Here is a 17,964-nt window from a genome sequence, read left to right on the forward strand (position 1 = left end):
AGCTTCTCAGCATGAAGGTTGAATTGTACTTCTCAAACTGGTTTATCAAGCCTCAAGAGCACACAGCTACTCTCCTGCTCTAATCAAAAGCTTCACTTATCGTACTTCAGTCCCTTCATTAGTTACGTCACACTCGCGCCAACTTGTAATTTCTTCCTAACAAAGCTCACGCTTATGTGTTAATTCACAAATTTCATTTAATAAACAAACGAAGCTAGAGCCCAAGCCCTGCCCAGAATACATCATGTCATTCTGATAGCACACTGCAAATATTTGCAGTGGGTTTCCCTTGCAAGCGGTGAGCTCCCTAACTAGGAGGGAAGAGGCCAAACTGTTAGGGGCTGTGTCACCAAATATCACATTGCGGCTGACATGGATTCAGGACCCCAAAATCTAACAGCCAAGTCAGAAGGGGGAATGGCTTGAGGGGAATTTTGATAGCCACCTGAGCTTTTTTTCTTTCAGACTGAAAATGCCAAAAGACTCTTACTGATCCCATGTAATCTGATGAGATGCACTCAGAATGACACAACTGCCATCTCGCCTGGAACTGATCAAAAAAACATATTTTTTTTGCACGAAAGCTCCATATGCTCAAATGCCTCTTTCAAAACCACAGTATCTAGCCTTTGTTGGCTGGCCACTGCTCCCGCCTACCTCCGAACTACATATCCTGGAAAAAAAAAACAAAAAAAGAACCCTTGAGTTTTTTTGTCTGAGCTCACTTTAGCATTGTCCTCTTGCCAACTCCCTGCATTTTTTTTTCCTGCTGAGTTCATCTAATCTTTTGGATGAGTACTCTAGTCGAATCTCCTCCCTCTAAGTTCAGCAAGATGTGACCTGGGAGACAGAACTTCTACTCTGTTCAAGAATCTCATTCTCTTTTCCCCAGCCATTCTGCAGTTCTTAATCTGCAGGTCATGAGTGCTGAGGGAAATGACCAGAATTTAGCAGAGAACAGGGCTCTCCGCTCCCTCATGGTCTTGAGCAGTAGTTCAGCACAGAGCCACGGCTTTTGACAAAAAGATATTATCTGCAGGATTCCCAAAAAAGGGATCTTTCCAAAGAACATATTGCTTGCTTAATGAATTCAGTAACAAAATTGCAGACACCAGTACTGAGGCACAAACTTCCAGAGACTTATTTTTTCTCTGTATTTCTGTCTTTGTGTTTTCAAATGAATAAAAATAATAAACCCTACAACCATTTGGGCAGTTGACAACATTGCTACCATAATTTGGGAATCTGCTTTTCTACAGTTGTGTTTTTCTAGAATAGCTGATTTTATACCTACACACAGACGGAGAAAAAAACCCTGAGGAAAGTGACAAAATCAGCATGTTCAACTAAAAAATGGCCCTTAAATGCCCATTCTCATAGGTTACTGTTATTGCTCACTGAAACTTAAGTTTTCAGCTTCCTTTCATTTGACTAGCTGAGGCTGTAAAATATTTTCTGTCTAGGGGACAGGCTAAGAAGGATTAACTCCTTCATTTTTGATAAGAAATAAAACTTCTGGCATTTTCTGTGGTTAGAATTTGCAAAAGCAAGAAGCCTGATTTCCCCATTATTCTCATTTCTTTGATCTTGTTCTTTTGAAAACCTAATTATGCAATATCACCAATCCAACACAAACCTGCCTGGTTTCTGAAGTGACCAAAATTATTTACCAATGAAAACTCTGTTGGGGGAAATCAGGTCTTAATTCACTATCAACATTATTGCAATTGGCATTTTTGTGTAACTGAAGCAGGCAGGAGGCCCTGGAACCAGATCTACCTTCTCCCTCACCATAATCAGAACTGATGTGAACAGAGGTGAGGAAAAGAATAGGTTAGAATAGGTTGTACAACAGCTTGGATGGTACCTGGTCCTGCAGAAACTAGCTTTAGAGAAGAAAAGGAGGCTTGTGACATTTATAAGCTAATCATAAATGCAGGAAGTAAAAAATGATGAGTAGTTTGGCCAAGAATCCTCTGCACTATTACACAGTGGATCACATTTTCAACTTCCTACAGCTCTGGCCAGAAAAAGACATTTGGGAAGGTGATGCTCTTGATGTGCCAGAAGCGCCAGCTTCTAGTAGTTATTTTTAACTGCAGGAATTTAATTGGCAAGCATGGCTACACACAGTTGATCTTCCCTCCTCTCAATAATTCATGCAGATCAGGTATCCCAGACTGCCCTGTACCATCATAACTAACCTCTCTTGTGTGCATGTGTTGAGGGTGCAGTATCTGCTCTGAACACAGTGCGAGCTACAAGTCTGGGATGGAATTTGCCCCAAAACACCCTCTTGGTAGAGTCTCTGTGTTGGCCTCGTCGTAAAGACAAGGAGAGGAGCGCAAACCATGAAGAGGGATGTAGCACATTCTGCTGCAAAGATTTTGACTTATGTTGCAAGCCTAGTCAGCCATATTCTGTTTTCCACCTGTATAAATGTTTCAATCCCTAAGGCAGCCCAGAACTGCGATAGCACAAAGATAGCTTCAGCATACTTCTGAACTCAGCTTCCTGAGATGTCATCAGAACATGAGCTCAGGCCCAGAAGTTGGCTGCTGCATCCTTCTCCCACTCTGGCCCAACACCAAATAAATGCTGCCAGCATCCCTACTCCTTTCTGTCCGGACTCACCAGTGGGTTAGCTTCTAAACTGTAAAATTTCCCAATATAATAGCAGTGGAGCCAAAGCCCCTGTCTTCATAGGACGGTCCACAATTCCACAATCTCTTTCAGCCTCTCCAAGAAACATGCGATGCAAAGCCGTTCCTGCAGTATTGTGTACTTTCTCATTTACGTAGACATCTATGATGGCCCTAGATGGTCACAGCTGATATCCTGACAACATTTTTCCCCAGTCCTAACTGCTTTTGAAGAGAAGCACAGAGGTATAGTCATGGTTTTATCAAGGGAAACAGGTCCACCTTCCACAGACTGCACGTGACCAGCAGAGCACAAGCCAATCCCTGTGTGCTTCTCTTCCCCATCTACAAAACAGAGGTAAGAAAGAACTTTACCTTGTGTTGTGAGTACAAACATATTCTATACTGTAAGGTGCCCAGCAACTTTACATATATGTATACATGTATACTGAACAAGGCTGTGGGAGGAGACATGACAACATGCCATGATCCGATGCTGACAGTGTGTACCTTGGCAGCAAAACCAAATAATTCTTGGTATCCTGAAGTAACTTAGACAGAAATTCAGTTTTACTGTGAGGTTTTTGTTGCCTGGCACTGTGAAACCTTAGAAGGGACTCAGAAAACTAAATATTGGTTTTAAACTTATTTTCTAGTCTACATCTTTATTAAGTACCCCCTTGTAATTTAATGCAATTTGTGGCAAATGCTAATACTGCTTTGGGCCCACTTCTCCTTGTCAGCTGTATCTCTGTTAAATTATGCATTTCCATCTGGAAAGAAACTGTACAGGACTGTAAGCTCTCTTCCACTTAGAGTCAGGAATGAAGAGGGATTTAATTAGATGCTCCGTGGTTGAGCAAAGGACTAGAGCAAAGCCTGGGTGGTCTGTGGAATCTTCCGCTGGAAAACAAGGCTGCAAACTGTGCTGTACAAGCTTGCTTCTGTTTGCTCATTTTGTTTACATTGTTTGTTCTTACAGATTAAAATAGACAGTTAGTAGGCAGATAAACCATCTTTCCTCCCATGACAATGTTGTCTAGTAGATAGCAGAGTAGCATGGGACAGTATACCCCTGTGCTTCATTTTTGGCCTATATAACTTGGAGCAGGGCATTTTTTGACCAGCACTTCAGAGCACCCAATCACTAACATGTTTTGTTCCATTTTTTCTATCTGTAAAATGGGGACAATAAAGCTTTCCGTTCTCAAGGTGGAAAGAGGGAGCATCTGGTTTGCAACAGTAATAGCCCTCCTTTCCACCTCCTCTCATTTGACAGCCAGTGCAAAGGGATACAAAACATTTGCAATTCCTCTTGTCACTGGATACCTATACATACTTAAGCCACCAACCAAGTCTTCAAAAACTTAAGTGTGTTTAGAAGGCCTGAATCAGAAGCAGAAACTTGTGATGAGCCAAGCAATTCCCAGCTACACTTAACCATGAGTCAACTCAAATGTAGTGATTTCGGTCATGTGCCCTTTCACAGTTCAGCTGAACTTCAGAACATAATAGATGCAGCTTTAAATAGATTTACAGTGCAGATTGCTGATTGGAGTGTCTGGCAGATCAATTTATTCCTCATGGTTCCTCTGTTCCAAAATTCAATGGATTCCATATTTGTGAAAGACGGAATGCAGAAGGCTAAGTCAGAAAGTGGGCCATGACTGAAACTAAACTTACTTATTAACCTATTTCGGTTGCAAGTTAAAGAAAGGAAGCTATTATGCTGTTGGTTTGCGGGACATTAGTGGGAGCTCTGGGCATAATTACTCTATGTTGGTGTGTGAATAAACCCCACTGACAGATAAGTTGTTTGCCCGATAGTAACTTTTTCTCCTTCCCTGAGAAGGAAAGAAAAACAAAATGAAAAAGAAAAAGAAAAAAGAAAAAATTAGCCCTTGCCCTTTGTGGTCACTTTCCTCCTTCACGCTACATCTTTGGGTAGGAAAAGGTTAAACACGCAACCACGTTTTTCTCTTCTTAGCAAGTTACAGAACTGTACATCAGACACATTGTCTGCCAAATGCTTCATTTACTACCAGCTGCATTTTTACTTTGTTGAGAGATAGCTGAAATAAAATCACTGTTCTTTGTGCAAATGGCATACTAAATAATGTATGGCCACAAGATTATTAAATAGCAAAGGCATTTGATAATACTAGAGTCAACCACAAGTCCCACTTCTGCTGATGCACAGAATTTTGAGTAATTAGTCATTGCACAGAGTGTTGTATTTATATCCCCTTGAGCCTCAGACGTTATGCCACAAAGTCAGGAGACAAAGAATTGCTGTTATTAGGAGGACTGTTTTGGATTTATTTATATTCTAAGGCTTTATTTCAGTGTCCACTTCACTCCTCTGGCTCAGGCTTCTCCAGACCAGAAGGTACAGCTAAGTCTGGAAATTTTAGTGTAAACCATATTTTTACAGACAAGACCTCTCAGCTTCAAGCAAAAGAACTTCAATGAGTTTGTAAAGCCCCCAAAGAAGCACAAGAGGCCTAAGGTTATATGACAAGCCTGGGAAAAAGGCCTCTCAGGTTCTGTTCTGATCTCTAATAGACTTCTCATGGTTTACATGCAATACATTAATAGCAGTTCCAATTTCTGGATAGATAAATTGGGATACAAAGAGGACAAGTAACTCTTCCAAGGATTTACAGCAAGTCTTTGGCAGAGCCATGGAAATCTTACTCAGTCCTTTGTTCAAATCACTAAACCACACTGCCTTCTCTAGACCACAATTACTGTACAGGCCTGAATACTGTGCCATATCTAAAATTATATAGCTATACCCTTATATCAGGCTTTTTAAAATGAAGATTGTATAACATCTTCAGAGTCCAATACAAAGCTACTCGGTGAGCATTCTACTGCTTAAAAACAGCCTCTTTAATTTTTTCCCATAGTAAAAGAGCCAGACTTAATATATTGTAATAAGAAATCAGAGAGAAACTTAATAGGATTTGAACATAAAACATTTGATGACAAATTCATATGGTAGCAATGAGCCTTCCTTTTGCAGATTTGACATGAAAGAATAATGGTAGCATTTACAATTATGACAAACAGTATGTATCATCCTGAGGATCTTGTACAGAGAAGGACTATATAGAATAAATTATACACTTGTGTCAAATTTCAGGCATAACTGAGTAGATTAAATTTTGAATTTTATCATGTCTCATAAATAAGTTTCCTGTTTATAAGCATGTCACCTCAACCTGTGATGTCCTCAGCTTTTCTCAGCAGGCTGTGCGTACTGTGCACCTGAAAGGCACAGGTAAGAGAAGGAAAATGCCAGTAATACAAGAAATGCTATCAGGAATTTAATGGTTGTACTCAGGGATATTGTGAAGTTAAACATCCTAAGTTTCCCATGAGATCTAAAAGAGATAACATGGACTTCCTGTGATTACTAAGGGCACCTTTGTGAAAAGTGATTCCAAATTTGCATCTAAATATTGTGTGCCCAAGTGATATGCAGATTCCTGATCACCTGATTTTGAATGTGCAAATGCAGGATTTTTGTGCAGACAACATCTATAGGTGTAAACCTAAAGGTGAGGTAGAAACTGCTGAAGAGATCTTAAGCAGAGCACCTCCACTACATTTTGAAAGACCAGATGGGATGGAAGGTAGATAGTGAACCTAACTGGTACAGGCACATTCGGATGTTATTCAGCATCTTGATCCAAACTGGGATCCGGAGTGAACCAGAGGTTACAACCACTAACCCCAGAGTACCTTCCCCTGCAAAGTGATCTCAGTGCTGCAACCTGGAACTGGGGGAGTGGTGGTGTGGCAGCTCTGACTTGTGTAGTCAAAGAGCACCCATTTTCCACTACAGGGGATGATTGTGCCTGCTCCGACCCTCCTATCTGAATCCTAGACTGACACCTGTCCTCAGCTGTAGGTAACAACCACAGTAAAAAGCAAAGCCCAGACCCACTGTGTGCAGCTCCAGAGGTGCAGATGCACTCTAGCCTGCCACAGCCACAGATCACTGCGCTGGCCTATCTCCTGAAGGGACCCAGCATGGACAACCTCCTAAAGCTCTAACCCCATGTAAATGGGGCTCCAAGGCAGCCCGGCTACCTCAGCCAAGCCTGGCTGCACTTAGGAGGCCCTGGCGGGGCCTCCGCTCTGCCAGCGTGCGTGGCACTCCAGCAGTGCTGCTGGCTGGCTGCTGGCACTACCGCACGGGCTCGATTGGGTCCCCAGCTACCACTTGAGGATCTCTGCTCTGTAAGATCCCATGGTGCTTTTTTACAAAATGGAAGGGAACTAATCTCACTGCTGGCCAAATTCCAACTTTGGGTAATTACATTCATCTGACAAATTCTCCTTGGCAGTTTCAGTGGAATATAATTAGTAAATGTAAATAGATGTAAATAGTGCTGTAAATTACACTGTGCGTGATTGTCAGGAGCAGAGGGGGAGGGAGGGGGCAAAGGGGCAAAAGGAGCAGAGCTTCATTCTCCAATAGGGATGAAGTTGGGTCCTTCACCATTCATGGATTGCGTATGCCCCTGCCAGGGCACTGCACTCTGGGTTACAGCAGCAGCAGCAGATGTCACGATCCAGCCCGACTGTGGGGTTCAGGGTTCAGCGCCCAGATCATTCACTTCACCTCAAGAACAAATCTAACCTGATGGTGTTGGGTTGTGTCCCGCAGCTGGGCTCTTACACAGCTGCTGCGCTCCACCTCAGCCGTGGGTCTGTTCCAGCAGCAGGCGGACTGCTTCAGCATTTGCCCACATACGCACGCACAACTGCCGAATGTATGTACAAGGCGTTATTGATTTCTATGAGATGTTTATCAGATTTGTGAATGGCTTGTGAAGCCTTCTGCTACCAGTTGAAGAAGTGTCATAAATGGAATTACGTAATTATCTTTCAAAGCTATTTTAATGCAGCTTCATGTACCCAATTTCAAGTAAAGTAGAAATAGCTTCTACTAAAAATAAAGTAAATGCATATACTTAAATTTAAGTAGTCAAACAGATTTAAAAGCAACTATTTAAAGTAGTCAAAATAGATGATAATGTATCCCCTAGATATTTTATATTTTAATTTTATTTATTTTACATGTATCAGAAGTCTCTTACATAGGTAATATGTTTAAGATACAAAGTGCTACAGCTAGTAGCTTAGCTAGCTTAATCAGTTATTACTTTCTTTCATATAGAAAATTTGAGGATTAGTTTTCAGTAATTCACTAATTTTTAACTTTATTCAAAATTTGCATATAGAAACCAGTAGAACAAAGGGAAGGTTTATTTTCTTAACAAAAGCTTGTTGCATTATTTAGCTATAACAAGAGAAACACATGTTTTAGCTTTACAATGCCATGTCTTGCAAAACTTCCTTCTAAACAACTAGTCATGCTCTACATGTTTTGGACTGTGTAAGGAGAGCTCTGCTAACAGTCATGGGAAGCACTGCATACATTAGTAAAGCCCACATTAAGATAATTAGCACTAAAAAAAAATCACAAAGCCTTTTTTTTTTTCTTTATAGTATTGATTTAGTGTAAGTGAAATATGCCAGATTTTCAATCCTGAAGATTCATGTCCCACCACAGAGGGGGAGACGGAGCCAGCTTTTCCCAATGTTCTGCCACTAAACTCTTAGATTAACTATCTCAGGGGTTAAGAGGAAAATTCAGACTCTACGCTCTATTGATCCTTAGTCTCTCTGATGAGCCTATGAAGATAGGGAATTGGAAGCACACTACCTGAGACAAGGAACTCAACTTGTTATTCTTTGTGGCTGTATCTAACCAATTATTTTTTCACCAAAATTTTTCACAACTGCTATTCACAGTGGAAATGGCCTGGAGGCAGTATTGAAGCTGCACTTTTACAGAGAGGACTCTGGGCAGTAGCAGCAGCTGCAGGAAAATTTCTACAGTGGAGAAGGCTTTTGAGGCTCAGTTTGTATCTTATATGTGCATCTTCTAGATTGCAAACTCCATTTTAATACAGACTAGTTTCAAAAGGGCACTGTAACAGTTTGCAAATCCTCTGATGAGTTATACACATCATTTAACTCTTCATCTGACAAAAACTTTGCCTTCTGCAGGTCTAAACAATGTCAATTAAGGATATGGGCACATACTCCAATGTGATTGCTATGGCAGCTCAAAAAATTACTGCCCGTTCCCTCAAGATACATGTGCTCTTAGGTTGAAGTAAGAAGGCAGTTTAAGGCAGCAAATTTTAATTTGTATTTAATGATAGTTTAGGAGCATGCACACGAACAGCTCTGACTACTCTGCTGATGGGTGGCTACTTGCTAAGCTGTCACAACTTGAGTTTATTCCTCTGGGGAGGGGATCCACTGCAGATATGCATTTGAATAAAGTGTCCTATGAGAACTTTTACTACTCACTTCAGTAATAAAACTATCCATTATTTTGACTGGTGTTTAGAACGGTTGCTTTAAAACCACTTGCTTTCAAGCAAAGTGATAATCAGTTTAAGCACTCTAAGTCTTTTATAATGGAAGGCCAACACATCTTTTTTCATTCAGTCTGCAAGAGTAACTGAGCACAGCTGTTTTACTGAAAACAACCCACTGTCATTTAAGAAGATTAACAAAATTAACTGTGAAAATCCTCTGCTATATTAAAGCCAATAACCTGCTGGCCACAAGGAGGCAGGGCAAGGATTCAGTAAACTCAAAGAAATTGCTTTTTCTTTTTTTTTTTTTCTTTTTTCTGAAGAGTGTTAAATTAGTTTAGTCATGAAACTCTGAACTGCTAGGCAAGATAAAAAACACTTTTCAGCCATAGTGTGTGGTTTCAGTATTGCTGTTTTATTCCAACAGCACCAAATATCTTAATAAATCAAACAATAGCTAATCTGGCAGCAATTTTATGCTTCTTTTGAAGAAGCAGTTCACACATGTTTCTTCTTCATCACTTCTGTGTGATGTACCATAAAAAGGAAAATTCTAACACTAAGATTTGATAGCAATAGTGGATTTACCAACTCGGGGCAAGAAGCAGTACAGCCAGGTTCACAAGGTGTTGCTCCCAAGCAAATAAAGCCTGCTTCTTGGCAGGCATCAAGACAGGTTTGGGAGTTTGGCCTTCCACTCCCCTGGCACTTCTGATTCTGGGGTTAATGCGAGCAGATGAGGTTAGGTGTCTGTAGTTCCTTACTGGGTACCTTGTACGCAGGATAGTACAGTGATGCCTTCTTTAACCAGAACTTTAGGACATTCCAAAATCAACCCTAACTCGAGGTCAAACTTCTAAATGGCAAAAGGGGCAAAAGAGGAAAACAAAGCCCAAGTATGCCTTTTTCAGAATTAAATTGAACAGGATTAAACTTAACAGTGAAACAAAGCCTTCCATAGCACCAACACATCACAGTACAAATCTATCATTGATGTTCTGGTTTAAGAGAAGTGACTTTACTCCTAGCCCTGCCACTGGAGGCTACTCAGCTAGATAATTTCAGTCCCCTACACCTCCCTTTCCTCATCTTGTAAGCAGCTACTTTGCTTCTTTGTCAAGCAGTATGAGGTCCACGGATAAAAAATATGTTAGAAGAACTAGTTATTATTAATACAATTCAGATATGGAATGCACCAGATGGTAAAATCTCCAGGATTTTAATGAATTATTGTAACAGAACATATGTAATATGACGTTATTATAACAGGCGTTTAAATGTATAGTTAGTACATACAACGTGACCTGCTCCGCTCTCAGTAACTCCACTGGAATTATTTTGGATTTATGTCAGATAATACTAGGAACACAAAATAGCCCCATATGTGCAATGTGGTGAGGTTTTCTTAGCGAGGCTACCTTAACTATTGCCTTTCCTGATTTTTGTTCCTTTTCATTTCTTTTCTTTTTGCTGGGGATATTGTATCTAGCAGTTTAGCTGTTAGAGAATGCTTTCTGAATTTAATTCTGAGCAAGTAGTAAAAAAATACTCTAAAAATGGCAAAGATGAAAATTCTCTGAGCAAGTATTCCTTATCTACCATCATAAAATAGTTAAGTCATGAAGCAGCAAATACTTATTTTTTTCCCCACTATATTCTGTAAAAATTACATCTTCAATGTACGTTATGCTAGATTTGGTAAAGGATTTGTCTGGGTAAGCAGTTCAGGCTTGTGTCAGAAGAGCCAACCACTCAGTTTCAGACTATGAGGGCAGTAATATCTGCTTTCTCCCACAGCATTCCAGTTCCAGAGATGATAAACTACATGACTGGGCAAAGGTGAAAAAACAAGACTGCCGCTCAAGTGACTGGCACAACACATTTCAGTGAAAAAGAGACAGGTACTGACTTCAGTAAATAAGGAACATGAAGATACTATCAGTATTTATAATAATTCTAGCATATCTACAATACAGCCTATAAAACTCAAGTGAACTGATATTTAACATACAAGAGGCTGAAAGCAAGATATCAATTTCACATCATAAATTAGCCTTTGTGCTAGTGCCCAAAGATTTGGCTGATTACTCATTGCTTTCCCTTAGTGCTTAAGTAGTCTTTTCCAAAGCAAGACAGTTAAACCACAAAAACGTACCGTAGTGTCCACAGCCCTGACCTTCCCAGCAGGAACGTGCTTTGGAATAGGTTCTTCTACTGATATCATCATGCAGCCTTCTGCTCCAAGAGTAACGATTACAAGCTTACACCCTCTTTCTAACAGCATGCGTCCCACCTTTTGAGCATCTTCAAGGTTGCCAACTGGGATGCCCGTTAAAATTTCTGCCTGGAAAATAACCCACACAAATGAAAATCATAATTTGACAGTATTCATTTTTGGACAACAGTTGCATTTCAAAACAGTATTTAATATCTTCTTAAAATGTGTATTATAGGATGATCCTGAAACCACTTCCTACGCTGATACTCAACTATGCCTTGCTCTGTGCTTGAAATCAGCGTGCACTTCAGGCACTGCAGACTAATGGAGAGCAACCTAGGCAGAGACACAGAAGGCACGGATTCTGTTCCAGCTTCTACAACATGCCTGGCACGCAACCTTTAGTAAAATCATATTTCTCCCACCTGCCTCAGTTTCTTCATATGTGAAATGAAGACAACACTGCAGTCCTTGGTGAAAGCATTTTGTGGTCTAATGTGAAAAATGGTACATGGCAACTTGGTCACTATTCTTGAGGGATATTTACTGCTAAGTGAGAAACTTTTAAATTCTCAGGGTTCAGCTAGTGAGGAATTACTAGGGAAAAATCTCTCTCAGGAAAAAATACCATTGCTCAAATTTGACTACTGTGTTTATTTCAATATATATTTTTAGATAAGAATACCTAAAAGTTGTCTGAAACCCTCTTTGAGTAAGGGCCCATTACAGGATTACTATATATTTGTACTATGGCAATGTCCATAGGCCTCTGTCAGGACTGTGACTCTGTGTTGGCTCTTTACAAACACAGATAAAGATAAATGCTTCTTCTAGCAGGTGGTGACCTTGAGTCAACTTCTCCCAGTTGACTCTTAAAATTAATCCCTTCTAGCTCCACCTAAGAGTAAATTTCCCAAAAATCTGCAGTGAAGACTCCAGAATCAAATATCCTTTTCTCCATTTCATACATTTCCTGGCATAATATTTGTCAATGCTGTGCACTTTTTTTTTTTGGTGGTGGGTGGGCAGAAGAGGAGGACAAGAGTGGAATAGGAAGAAAGGGAAGAGAAAATAAAGTCAGTTTTATCTGATACACTCTACCAGGCAGTACTCCTCCTTCCTACCAGAGCATGCTTTCAAGTCTAAGTAAAAGTAAGCATATATTGTTGTCTTTACTGAATCTTGTCCTGCTTGCCTTAGAAGAGGGAAGTCCTACTCTATCTTACACTACAAGGTTGCTGCATCCTGAAAAAAAATGCAGCCTGCAGTATTTTCAGATATCCATCTATTACTTGGGCATAACTTCCACATTCTTAGGGCTTATTTTCAGCTGAAAGCTTACTCAGGAATCTCTTTGCCAGCTATACTTCCTGTCCTCTGCTGCATGGACAGCTCAACTTCTTGGGAAATAGCTGCCAAAATACTGCAAATTACCTTTCCATGTATTACTGAAACTTGAAATCAGTGCACTATCCCTTGATACAGCAGCCTATAAACTATAGCAATTCAGCCACTGCTCCATGGAGTAGAGGCCATCCCTGCAGTACGGCGAGGCAGGGCAGACAGCTGGGGACAGGAACTACTACAGCCATCCCAGAGCAAACCGCCCCCAGTCGTGAGTCAGAGGCCTCACTGCTTGCCACTGTCATTTCCTGTGTTTCACTCTGGCCCAGAACAGAGAAGCACCCTGAGGCTTTGAAGGGCAGCTTACCCCAATACACTGCATTACAGTTTATATTATTGTTAACAGAGCGCTCCTTGGTTTTAAGTTTTGTGTTCATAGGACCAAGTTCTGCAGTCCCTCCTTAGAGAAATGCACAAATGATTTCAAGGGCGGTTGATCTGATAGTTGCAAGGTATATTCTGGTGTGGCAGACCTTGCTGCGTAAACTCAGGTACTGCAGAGATAAATACACACTTTAAAACTACTTTTTTTAGCCACATTGATGCCAGGCCAGAATCTAGTACTGAGAAGGCAACTAAACCTACCAAATTTTCTCTTTAGCAATGTCACTACACTTCTCAAAATTTTCTTGCATTAGGAACTATTTAGGCAAGTGAAATCTTTAATTTTTTTTTAAAGAGTACAAAAATTTTCAAAAAAGAGAATTTGTTTCAAAAAATACCTCACAAAACTTTTTGAATATATCTTCTTGCAAGGTTTGCAAGAAATCAGTAACCCAATAATAGCTTTGGAGTACCTAGGGACAGATAATAAATACTATAGAAAGGTATATATTCTATTCTAATATTCAAGTGCTTACAAAGTCTGCGTGTCTTTGTGAATTTTAAGATCTCTGGAGCAGGAACTGTGTGTTCCTATATTCACAACACCTAGCACATCATGTTACAAGAATAAAAATAGATTAGGAAAGTGCACACACAAATCCTTGAATGAAAGTGGATAAATGAATTTCTAATCTACTTCACAATGGGCAATAATTCCAAACATTCGAGGCATTTTGCAAAGCCTCCAGGAAGAAAGTGGGTTTGGTTTTGATAGAGACACAGTCAAATGAATTTGGGTTTACTTCAGCTGGTCTTTACACTTCTGTAATCTCATGATCACAGTAAATGAATTATCTAAATCACCATAAAAAGTATCAATATTGAATTTTGCAAATGTTTGTATTCTTGAAATTGAGCCCACAGAACTCAAAATAAACAATCACAAAATGGTAATATTCTTTGTAATGAAACGCACATTTGTCTGCTTAGTATTAATGTTGTACTCCACATTGTGATAGCTGTGTCCTACATTAACAGGATTTTTTGCTTGGCTTCTGGAAGAAAAATTGTTTGGGACTGATATATTTAAGGTTTTCCAGAAATCTTTCTTTTCTTCATTACGCTGCTTATAACAATACACAGATTTACTTTGAATCAGACAAGGTCTGTATAAAAGTAGACCTTCAACTGCTTGAAACCACTATCATATAATTCATTACAGCAGGATGGTAAAACTAAAAAACACTGGAACAAGCTGGAAGAACCATAAAAGCAACAGAAGCCAGACTGATTGTGTGCCAATAATTAGAGATTGCGGTAAATGTCAACTGATGTTAAATACTGTGGTGAGTTTTTAAGTTCCTCCCTTCAGTAAAATCTTATTTAAAAAACAAACAAACTGTGGTACAATTGAAGGAAATAACTAATGGTTATGTAAAGAAAAAAATTAAATAACAGTACTAGAAGTTCAATGTGGATGTTAGCCATAGTACTCTACAAAAGACCAGCAAATGAAGAAATTTATTTTTCTGCAGCTGGTCTCATAAAACTCATTTACATGGACTTATTAAAGCAAAAGGACATTGCACAAAACTGTGAGAATAAACTTATGATGGATATTATATAACTAATCTACACAGAATTTTCTTAATTTTGATTATAAAAGTAGAAAAGAAATTTAATTGAAACTTTTAATTTGATTGATATGAAGGTTCTTGGCCATACTCCTCTCTAATCTTAGTTAAGTATCTATGTCTCTTTAGATTGTGGAGTCTAGCCACAGCAAGCTGACATAAACCAGCACTGCCACATAAAAAAATGGTCCTGCCCTCCCTTCCACTCCTGTCGACACAGCAACTTCTCTTGTGCCAGCACAGGCATTCGTGTGGCCAGGCAATAAAGTGGATTGTAAGGCAGATCTGTGTTAAAATTAACCCCAAAATAAAACAAAATGAAACAATTAACTTATTTCAACTGCAGTACTAGTTCACACTGGCTATAAGTGAGAATGAAACTATGATGAGAGCCTTGGCCAAGTGTTCCCAACTGTGGCGCACTCAGGGCAACCTATGGCTTGCAGAGCCACTTCTGGGGGAGAAGTGCTAGATCCTCTACTTGAGGCTTGTGAGACCAAGCCTGGAGAACTGGCTCTAGTTTTGGCATCCCTGCACAGTCAAGGGGCTGGAGCATAAGACATACAAGAAGAGGCTGAGAGAATTGGGTTTGTTCAGCCTTAAGAAAAAAAGGCTAAGAGGAGAACTAATTGCTGTCTACAACTATTTAATGGGTGGATGTACAGAAGATAGAGCCAGGCTCTTCTTGAAGGCCTACGGTGATAGGACTAGAGACAATGGGCACAAGCTGGAACATGGGAAATGCTGATTAAATATTAAGAAAAGCTTCTGCACCAGGAGGGTGGCACAGCACTGGAACAGGTTCCCAGAGAGGCTGAGGGATCTCCATCCTGGGAGAGTCAAAACTTGACTGGACACAGCCCTGAGAAATCTGATCTAAGTTACCCTGCTTCACCAGGGTGTGGGACTAGAGACCTCCAGATGTCTCATCCTACCATCTATGATCCTCAACATATATAAACTGGTGCGATAACAAGACATGTTTATTCTTTGCAGTCCACCTTTTTCTTTAGTTCCACACATCACCTAGCACAATAGCAACTTTGCAAATGAAAAATATTCCCAGGTACTGCTGGAATAGAAATAATGAATAATAATAACAAAACTGTGACAGTTTTACAGCTACCCCATCTAAAACTACATATGACAATTTTAAATATTTAAACACAGTAAGGCAGTTGGCTACAAACTTGCCTTGTACCCAAGGAGACTTCTTGAGAATGACAGAACAAAAACTTGATCTCACTAATTCTAACACATGTAAAAAGTCCCAAAGATGTACTGACACAGATATGGTGTATAAGCAATTGCACGATCAGGTCACAAGCCAAGTTAGTTCCAGTTGTTTCAAATTATACATTTTTTACATACATACAGGGAGAAATACTTTTCATGCTAGAATAATTAAAAACTGATTGAAAGGAATTGGCTTGAAGCTATTCCCTCCTCTCTCCTCCCAAAAGTAACATCTTTCATTTTAGACTAAGCATGGGAAATTTCATCGTTTCCAGCAACTGATAAAATATGCTTTAGAACAAAGTTGGAATTCAAATAAAATATACTGTGAATTGCTGGCAACTTCTATGTAATGGAGCGATAGTACCTTTCTACTATATAAAACAAAAAGGCCAATTCATGAGATGTTCTGAAATATTTTAATTCTAAAGGACCTATTGTTGATTTGTGTAGTAGAGATAGCAATTTTTTTCTTAATAAAGACTATCCCTATTATTAACCTCTCTGTATTAATAAGCAAATCTTAAATGTCCTAATCCAAGACTCCAGATGCGGTTTTATAATCTCAATATTCTCTGAATCTTGTAAATATCAGTACTGTTTCTGGTTTTTGGCTATGCTAATAAGACTTTCCATAATTAATATCTCTTCTAAAAATGATTTAACTTCTCCTAATAGATGAAAATACATAAAAAGAAACAATGAGATAGTATCTAATTTTCTATATTATTTTTATAGGTCTTACAGTATTACTTAACAAGATTAGTGACAAATTTATACTTCGATATACTGCTTTCTACCATTTCTACCATAGTATTCTGCTGGTATTAAACTAAAATTTTGCTAGGCCTTATTTAGATCTCAAGCCTGATACCCATTTTATATTAGGAGTAAGCAGTTCAAAGCGTTGCATTCAAAATAGCTCGACATACTAAATCATTTGCTGTAACCATTCCAGATTTTTCCTCCTCCTGAAGGGCTCTTCAATATTCCCTGAACAGAGAAGCAGCTGTTCTTCAAAACGTTTAGGACCAAGTTCAAATCACTGATGTGCAATATACTTTGGTTCCTAACCTGCACGGCTATGTAATTGCACGCACACACTAAATAACAAAAACAACACAGGAGCTGCATCGACATTGTGGTTGTGCCTAGGAGCCATACTACAGCAAGGAATCATACAAGTATGTGGGAAAAAACGGTGAGTATCCTGAAGAACTCGTCTTGTATGGGGTTCTCTCTTTTTCAACATTTACAGACAACTGAAAAGAATAGCCATTGGTTTTCACTAAGATGACATTTGATACATTTATTTTTCATTAGAAGAATTAAGGGAACGGAGAACTAGCACATTCCTGCACAAACCTCAGGGATTAGGCTGTGATGCATCTGGGAATTAACAAACTAGTCTCAACAAGCTTGATCTTTCTGGGAAAAGATAAAACTGAACTACAGGCTAAGCAAAGAAAGAACTGATAACCTTGCAAGATTCGTTCTGAGTTTTTTTGTTCATGAACCACATAAAAAAAAAGTAATGTCAGACATAAAAAAAAATTATTATTGAAACAAGCAAGACTGAAAAGAACAGCTTGTGAAGAGCCTTCTAGACAAATTAATGGTAGATAATTCACTGATAGTATAATTTTGTTTGTTTCTCCCTAGCACATAAATCCATAAGAACAAGCTGTGCTGTTATACCAGATACTGCATGTGATTTCATTAAAACCCGAAACATTTAATATATGATAGAGTATGAAGCAGCATTTGATACATGTTTGGGACCTGACATCCCATGGCTGTCTGAAACTATAACGGACACTTTTAAACTTTCCTTCTGTGATAAAGGCATCACAGATCAAAACCCTTGACCTTCATGGAAGCAAACAATAAAAATTTCTGACTCAGTAATAACTGAGCTAATCACAAGGGAGATTCCCTTTTTTCTCATCTTAAACAATACAAACTCTCCACATAGTCTAGGAAATGTCTCAATCTAAATGACTAACTTTCCTTTCCACAGCTATCATAATCTTCTTTTACAAACATATCATTCATACGATATCCACAAATCACAGGAGTTTAGCATTTAAAGGTAT

At 39.2% G+C, this 17,964-nt stretch overlaps 1 protein-coding gene across 1 annotated transcript in view; it reads right to left on the reverse strand.

Moving 5' to 3' along the window:
- The window catches only part of RBKS (ribokinase), a 69,739-nt gene that overhangs the window by 9,618 nt on the left and 42,157 nt on the right, over positions 1–17,964 (reverse strand). Inside the window, exon 7 of the mRNA XM_064509551.1 lies at positions 11,208–11,396. Coding sequence (XP_064365621.1) covers positions 11,208–11,396 — 189 coding nt within the window. The remainder of the gene's footprint in view (positions 1–11,207; positions 11,397–17,964) is intronic.

This window comes from Dromaius novaehollandiae, chromosome 3 (assembly GCF_036370855.1).
Source record: "Dromaius novaehollandiae isolate bDroNov1 chromosome 3, bDroNov1.hap1, whole genome shotgun sequence".
Classification (NCBI taxonomy): Eukaryota; Metazoa; Chordata; class Aves; order Casuariiformes; family Dromaiidae; genus Dromaius; species Dromaius novaehollandiae.